An 8526-nucleotide genomic window follows, 5' to 3' on the forward strand; every position below is an offset into this window, starting at 1 on the left:
TCTTTGTTCGTCCTAGCCTGATGGTTGTAAGCTTGCTGGATAGCTGAGTAGCGCTACACTTAGTGAGGCCAGTACAATATTATTGATATATTAATTGTACAGTTTTTAATACATTCATAATTACACATAATAATACCACTGTTTTTTGGACATCATAGCAGTGGGAAATACTCAACCAATATTTATGACTTTTGTAACTTCATTAATCTATATTGATTGTTAGTCTCTAATCAGTCTAATCATTAATCATAACCGTTCATGCATAACAATAAGTTCAACCTAACCAAATTTCACTGCAGCAGGTCTACCTTTTTTTTTAAAGCCTCATCCAGGATGTGGTTGGTTGGCTCACAAAAAGTGAGATTGGCGAGCGTATCAACTTTATGAAAAGTTGATCTTTTAACAAAATATATCCGTCTATCTATCTATCTATCTATCTATCTATCTATCTATCTATCTATCTATCTATCTATCTATTGCTGTAGTCAGGAACAAATCATTGCATCCCAGTTGCTGATTTCATTTCAACAATAAATTAAACATTTACACTTAATTGATTTAAATTCCCAAAAAGAACTTCTAACTTACCTTGTCATTAGCCACAAGCTCTCTGTTTGGGTGTTTCCTTCTTGTCTCTCAAACCATGATGAGAACTAATATTTTTAGGTTTTAATTTCTACATCAGTTGATAACAAGAAACAGCATGTATAAAAGTTTGGAGGAAGTTGGAAGGTGGATTCTTTCGCTTCTGATGGAGCTACTCTAGCGCTTTCCTTTCTACTACCAGTCTTTGTGCTAAGCTAGGCTAAACACATCCTCCATGTACTAAGTGCATATGTATACTGAGACTAGATTTTAAATATTGGACTGTTGCTTTAAAGAAGCTATTAACTTTATTCCAACAAAAAATTCTTATAAACCCAGAAAGAATTATCAGCTATTTCTGCAGGTCCTCTCCGCTTTACAGAGCTTTATAGTGAGTTTCATCTTATTGTACTTAAGGGATTATTTCTACATTCAGGATCCTGTGGCATCTAATCTATGACCTCTTCACTTTTGATACCACAGTTGATCTTTTGGACTGCAGCTTATTTATCACACTCTGTAGGCCACTGTGGTGAATATTGTTCATAAAATGACTAAATTATGAATGTACAGAAAACAGACATGTAGACAGTCCTTTTTTGAGCTCAGCGGGCCTATGTGGTGTTTCTGTAGGTTTGATGGTTATAGATTATCCAAACTGCTCTGGGGAAAAAATCAAAAAGTAATTTCACAGCTTGTCAATTTTTTTTACTCAATCTTGTTGAGTGGTCAGCCTTTTTTATTAATGCTGCACATAGCCACAATTTTAGATTCTGCCATCATTTGGACATCAGCTTGTATTTGAGAATTCATATGATTAGAATTTGGACCCAATTCAGTTTATTACAAAAAATAAAATCAGTGTATACAATTCTATAACATCACGCAGGATGATGGATTTCTCATTATCATTTCCTGCCTTTTCTCCTCAGGGAGTTTGAACCAGGACATGTCAAGGAATTTGGTACTTCATGTCCAACCCTCGAAGATCTTCCTCCTCCTTCTTCTCCTCCTCTTTCATCTCTATTGCTTCTGCCACAACCACCACCAACGCAACCACCACAACAACAACAACAAACACAATGGTCATCCCACCCCAGCAGACCATGTTTAGCAGGAGGAGTCCAACTACGCATCAAGAACAGGTAGGAGAGAGCTGAGAACCAACAACAACTGGCCATTCACTAAACCTCATTGCAAACCCATTCCCCACAGTGGTGATTATAGAGTATGTTGTGGCCCTAGACAAGAATTCCAGGGGGCCTTTCAAAACCAGTGTTTGTCGCTATAATTTCTAAACTACAAATGCTGCTTATGAACCTTGGCTATGGCAAATACTGCCACTATGTCCTCCAGATTTAATGACACATTTTGCTCTATTGAAATGAGAGCCAGTCCGGAAAGTCTCTCCTGGGACAGGAGCCAGACGGACCAGCACCCCAGGCTGGAAAGCCGGGAGTCTCCAGTTCCAATAGCTAGGTTAACTAACAAAAAACGTGAATTAATAAACGCTATTAGTCTAATGTTGATGCTAGCTTCCTAAAGTTATTTAAATGTCTCCCCCATAGTTAAGGTTAAATGACAGCATACAGACAGTTACTGTTACATAACTTAATCTTTATCATCTGCCTTACTTACCACGGACTTGCTTTCTTTTGTTTTCATCCTTGTTTTTTCTCTCTTTCTTCCAATCCCAAAAGGTTAACACCTCATTTTCTTTTGACTTTTAATTATAAAACAAATTCTATCATGCTTCGACAGGAATGACAGGGGGCCTTTTTAGATGTCATTGAAAAAGTACTGTGTTTGTTTGAGGGGGAGGGAGGTTTAAGTGGAGTAAAGTTTGCAAGCCCTTGTGGGCCCCCTAACGGCCTCGGACCCAAGCAGTTGCTTGTGTCAGTTGCGTGTGTTTGAGAAAGAGAGAGAAAGAGAGAGAGTGTATGAGATGTATGTGGTAATAATTGTTTGTCTATTTCATATGTTTAATTATGTTTCCATGCACTAAACCAAAGCAGATTCCTAGTAAGTGCTTCTTACCCGGCAATGAATCTTTTTTTGATTCTGTACATTAAGTACATCTATGATGAACAGAACCCGAATCCCCCCGCTTTGTAGTTTGCTCTTTTTACCTTAAACTGCTAGCTAGCAAAGCCATTAGCAGATTGTGAAATAACCTATAAACCAACATGTGTAACAGGTCCAAAATATTCTGTTGACATCCCTAGTCAGTATAGGCACAACAGTGCTAGTATTTTCTCCTTTTGAAATTGGCATGTTAGTAACAGTTGCGTGACCAGAGACGTAGTAACCCCTGGTAAATATTGGAGATGTATTTCAAAGACGCACAGTTGGCTAACTTCCTCCTGAACAGGTAAGTATTAGCTTCGGGCTAATTTATCACGGCTACATTGGACGGAATTTTATGCCATTTCAACATTTGTGTACTCACGTTGAATTTCATAGCTAGAGGACCCAAGTGATCCCAACTGGACTTGACTTGCATCGCCAAGCTAACCCTGCTACCTGCTAGCTAGGCATGTGGCCCACGGCTGTTTAGCCTACAACGTGTAGCCTATTCAGCGGCTGTAGCCGGCAATGGTGAGTTCTTTCCTTGTTCTTAGTGATTGTTGCCGTCATTGTAAGCCAATAAAGTGTTCACTCGGATGGAGAGGATGGCAAGGTAGTTTTGTTTTTAGCAGTTCTCACAAATCTTCTAAGGTGAAGACGGCCAGGTTGTTGTGTTTTTGTGGTTCCTACTATAATTCTAAACAAAAAGTGTGCCTGTCAGTTGGGTACAGAGCTGTGTGTGAGCATCGGCTTAAATGAGTAAAAAACTCATTGACAGATATGTCTAGTTGATGACCTGACAAAGCTGAGTAAAGCTGAATATAATAAAAACAGATAAAAAAAAAATATCATATCATCAATCACCTAAGGGGCAGCAGGATTCAATTACATTATTTTGACAGTGTCAAATCACAACAGGAGTTATCTCAGGACACTTTACAGGTCTAGACCACATTCTATAATTTACAAAGATCCAACAATTTCCCACGAGCAAGCATTTGGTGCAACGGTGGCAAGGAAAACTTTCCTTTTTACAGACAGGAAACCTCAGACCGACCCTGGCTCTTGGTGGGCGGCTATCTGCCGCTGCCGGTTAGGACACAGAGACAGTAATACAGAAATATAATTCATAATAATTATAGCAGTTGATTTGATGAACAGTGGGAATTATTGACTAGAGCTATTAGTAGAAGTAGGGGCGGGAATCACCAGACGTCTCCCGATAGGATATCATCACGAATACAATATGATTGTGATTTTAAACATATTGCAATATTCTGCGATATATTGCAATTTAACATCTAATTTTTCCCAATTTCAAACATTTCATCAACATCTGTTTTATCTAAAAAGACACAATTCTCTTTTTGTTCATATTACTTCAATTTTATTGCTGCAAAATGGCCAACACATATATGATAAAAGATTGATACTTGGTGCCTGTGTATCGATACAGTATTGCCACTGAAAATATCGCAAAACTATGCGGTATCGATCTTTTCCCCCACCCCTAAGTAGAAGCAGTGCAGGGAGTAAAATAGGTCCACGACAGCAGCTGCGACCATGATCCAGATTCCACCCCATTCCAAGGAAAACTGCAAGGTGAGAAAACATAAGGACTCACAAGCTAAGTTGGTAACAAGCATTACAGGGACATGAATGCCCACAGATTAAAAGAGAGAGGAGAGAGGACACAGTGTGTCATAGAAAGTCTAAAACTAGCATTGTAACTAAGAGCTGGTCCAAATCTGAGCAAGCCTACAAAGGGCTGGTTGTTGAATCTGACAACTATGAGGAGAAGCAGAGATAGGGAGGGGGCTTGTTGCTTGTGGCTACACACCCTTCCTCACCAATCTAAGTGAACCTTGCCACTCCTCACTCCCTAACTCCTTTGTCAAAGAAAATTAAGCTTACTCTTAAATGTGGGGACAGTGTCTGCCTCCCGAACCCAGACCGGAAGCTGATTCCAGAGAAGAGGTGCCTGATAGCTGAAGGCTTTGGCTCCCATTCTACTTTTAGAGACTCTGGGAGCCACAAGTAACTCTGCATTCTGGGAGTGCAGTGCTCAAGTGGGACAATGAAGTACTATGCGCTCTTTAAGAAATAATGGTGCCTGACTGTTAAGAGCTTTGTAGGTCAGGAGAATGATTTTAAATTCAATCCTGGATTTTACAAGAAGCCAATGTAGAGAATAAATATGATCTCTTATTTTAGTTGTTGTCAGTATATGCGCTGCAGCATTCTGGATCAACTGGAGGGTCTTTCTGCATTGTTTTGAGACTGGATATGTCTAATTGGGTCAGTGTTACGCAGGTGAAAACGGATGTATGGCCTAGGGCACCAAGATGGTAAGAAACCAAACACTAAATTAATTAATTCTTTTAAAGGTCCCATATTGTAAAAAGTGTGAATACTAAATCCCAGGCATTTTCACCAGAGAGAGAGAGAGAAAGAAAGAGAGAGAGAGAGTTATGATATGCAACAAAGGTCTGGAAGGCTGGAATAGAACCTTCCTGGTTCAAAACTGTAATGCCATCTCTCTCTCTCTCTCTCTCCCTCTCTCCCTCTGTCTCTCTATAAGTGTTTGTCAGAGTCTGTACAGGCAAACAGTCTATAAATACTGACACTCTGCTCAAGCTAGTTTCAGCCTTATATGGAGGTGAGGTCCTAGAAGTACATTCTGATCGCAGCCTCAAGAGGGTGCTAATGTGACAACAGACATTTTCTCTGGTTGATGTTTCTTGTGCCCTGTTGTCCAGTCCGCCACTGTTATCATTAAAGAGGAATCAAAGTTGAAGTATGTAAAGTAAGAGTTGGGCTCTTTATTTACAATTTTACGAAGACTTGCCAGTCCTTTTTGAAACTGTGAAGTTTGAAAACAATGTTTAAGCAGTTAAATTAAAACGTCCTGCAGAATTAAAGTTAGTCCTCAGCAATGGGTGCTAAAGTGCTTTCAAGCAGCAACACATTTATAGGTGATTTTAAAAACTGAATAATTTAAAATTGCTCAACTGTTGGTCTCATAGACTCAGTTAAATAGGCAACATGACTTTATTCTCCCATAATTCCCTGGGATCTGGGTGGTTATCAAATACCACTGAGCAGAGAGAAGGAGGTAGAGTGGGAGAAATGCTTGTTGGTCCACATTGGTCTACAAACAGGAAGTGGACCATCAGAGGCCTATGAGGCTGCGTGTTAAAATGGAGAAGACATACTGATTTACAAACACATACCGTGTGTTTTTCCAACTGCTTTCCTCTTCTTTTCTTTTCTTTTGTCCATTTGTTCTTCCCTATTCTCCTCCTATTCTTCCTTTCCTTCTCCACCTTGCTTCTCTCTTTTGTAACTTTCTTCTATTTTTCTTTCTATTCCTTTTTTCATCCTCCTTTTTTCTTCTCCACTCCCCTCAGCTTTCTTTTTTCTGCCTCCTCTTCTCCTCCTTAATTTCCCCCCTCTCCTCCCTGTTTCTTTAGTTTAATCACCACATTTTTCTTAAACATCATCACACTTTTGAGCTAAACTCACTCACACACCCACACACCCACCCGCACACCCACCCACACACACACACATACACACACACACACAATACAAACAAGCTCCCTTACACTGACAGTTTAATGAAAAACTGTTAGTCCCTGTATTAACAGACCTGCCAATACATTTGGGAATCACTGCAGTGTGCATCCGTGTTTTGTGTTATGGTAATGGGTGAAACTACTGATTTGCAACACATTCTCACTCCCATCGAGTAAAATTTGGAGGCTTGGTCAGGTGCTTTTGTTGTAGTTATTGGCGCTAAAAGTGTCCTTAAGCATTTCTAAATGTGTTTTATCTAAATTACTGGCGTTACTTTTGACAAAGTTAGGTTTAGGAAAAGATATTGGGTGGGCTTATATAAGGTAAGTTTTGTGACTCGATGGACAAGAACGGGAAAGTTGGGTTTAGGAAAAGTGACATGCGGGACATGAACTCCAGTCTCCGGGGTGAAGATCCTGTGTTGTTTGACTAATCCACTCCCCCCAACCAACCTGCTTAAGCGGAATTATTTGTTACTCGCTCAAGCTACTCTTAATACTACGTCATCTTCAAGCTCCGCTTAGCCACTGCTCTGCCCAGTGCGTTCTACACATGCTGAAGGGATTTTAGCGTTGTATCTGGCCTCGACAGCCACTGCCCAAGCATCCGTATTTTACAAGTTTGGGGTGAGAACTGTTTGACATTTAATGTGGTCAGTTCAACCCCAAAACGTTCTAGTTAGACAGTAAATGCCAATATTTTGAACAGTTGCACCCCACAAAAGACGCAATATACAATATTAAATTAACAGTTCAGACAATAAAGTAACAAGAGCTATATAAGTTAGCTAGATACCTGGTTAAAGTGGCTATTTGTAACTTTCAGTTTGTGTTGATTCTGCCGGCCGCTTTGGACAAAACATCCCAGTTAAATAGTAAATGTTGTAAATACATTCATTGTAAATCTTTAGGATCATTTCAAGACAGAACCAGGCAGGTCTGTCTCATTGCATAATCCAAATTTTCTTCAAAACTAGCCATTTCCAACATGTAGCTTGCTAGCTCTAAGTTTGTAGTTATTTCCTGAAGGCCAGCGACTTTGAGAACGACAACGTAGAGAGCAGAAGGTGAAGGACACCCAGCTAGAATTTCTTCCAAGAATGTGCACTGTTCTCGTCACACAGTAAAAATCGAATGAATACATTATGTTTAATACATTTTATGTCAAAGGTTGTCAATGTTTTAAGCGGGACCCAAACACCCCACTCCCAGAAGCTTTTTTCCTCTTGGTCTAACATTGGTCGAGTTAGTCTTTAGCCTTTATTATTATTAGACTCATGGTCCATAAAATACAACAGCTACAACAGAAAACATACAGATACACAAGACAGACACCAATTAAATAAGACCGCTATACCAGTAATCCCATAAGGGGGACTGGTATCGCAAAGCACTGAACCTCGGGTCAATCAGATGTGAAATGACAGAGTTACAAGAAGAATTCAAGCGACCGATACATTTATACATCAAATTCCTCAGTAAAGCGGAGAAAGTAATAACTCCTGCTTGACAAAACAATTCACTTGCACTACACCACCTGGGTTTCCTAAGTAGAATGCGCAAACAGTCATTATAAGCGACCCGCAGCTTATTGTAGCTCGCCTTTTTAAACTTGACCCACAAGGGGCAGTGTAAAACGCAGTACAATATGCTTTAAAGAGGTTTATCTTGACACTAACAGAACACCAGGAAAACTTCCTGGCAAGTATGTTAGCCTGCATATATAACATGTGACTCTGCCTATACATGTCCTCATCATCTGACATTTGATCTGTTATAATGTGACCCAAATACTTAATTTTGCATCCAACAATTAGCACATGCCCCGAAAGATGGAAAAATTAGGTCCTTATCCTCTTTCACTCTACAGATCATAACCAGACTCTTTTTGCCATTATATTTCACGTCATATTCAACCCCATAATTGGAACATATATTTAACAGCTCTTGAAACCCTGCACTGCTAGGAGAGACAACAGCCAAGTCATCTGCATACATGAGATGGTTCACTAGTATGTTACCCATCATGCATCCTGTCTTACACTGTCTAAGCTGGTCAGACAGGTCATCCATGTAAATATTAAAGAGGGCCGGTGATAATATCCCCCCCTGACGGACGCCATTACAAACCCCGAACGGAGTGGAGAAGACATCCCCCCATTTGATCTGTATGCTCTGATTGGAATACCAAAAAGCCAGGATCCTGATTGTACCATTCGGTGTTACGGGGTAGTGAGGATTGGACCCAAAAGCAGAAAGGAGGACGGCAGACAGGCAGATGGGGGTAAACAGGAGT

General features: G+C 40.0%; 1 protein-coding gene across 4 annotated transcripts in view; it reads left to right on the forward strand.

Annotated features, from left to right (window-relative positions):
- Window positions 1-8526, forward strand: part of shroom3 (shroom family member 3) — a 118318-nt gene that overhangs the window by 42051 nt on the left and 67741 nt on the right. For all 4 annotated transcript variants that reach the window (XR_004659802.1, XM_034895498.1, XM_034895499.1 and 1 more), the window contains one exon: window positions 1518-1730. Coding sequence is in view for 3 of the 4 variants with exons in the window: in XM_034895498.1 (XP_034751389.1) it covers window positions 1518-1730 (213 nt within the window). In the remaining variant the exon portion in view is untranslated. The remainder of the gene's footprint in view (window positions 1-1517; window positions 1731-8526) is intronic.

The sequence above is a fragment of the Etheostoma cragini genome, chromosome 16 (assembly GCF_013103735.1).
Source record: "Etheostoma cragini isolate CJK2018 chromosome 16, CSU_Ecrag_1.0, whole genome shotgun sequence".
Classification (NCBI taxonomy): Eukaryota; Metazoa; Chordata; class Actinopteri; order Perciformes; family Percidae; genus Etheostoma; species Etheostoma cragini.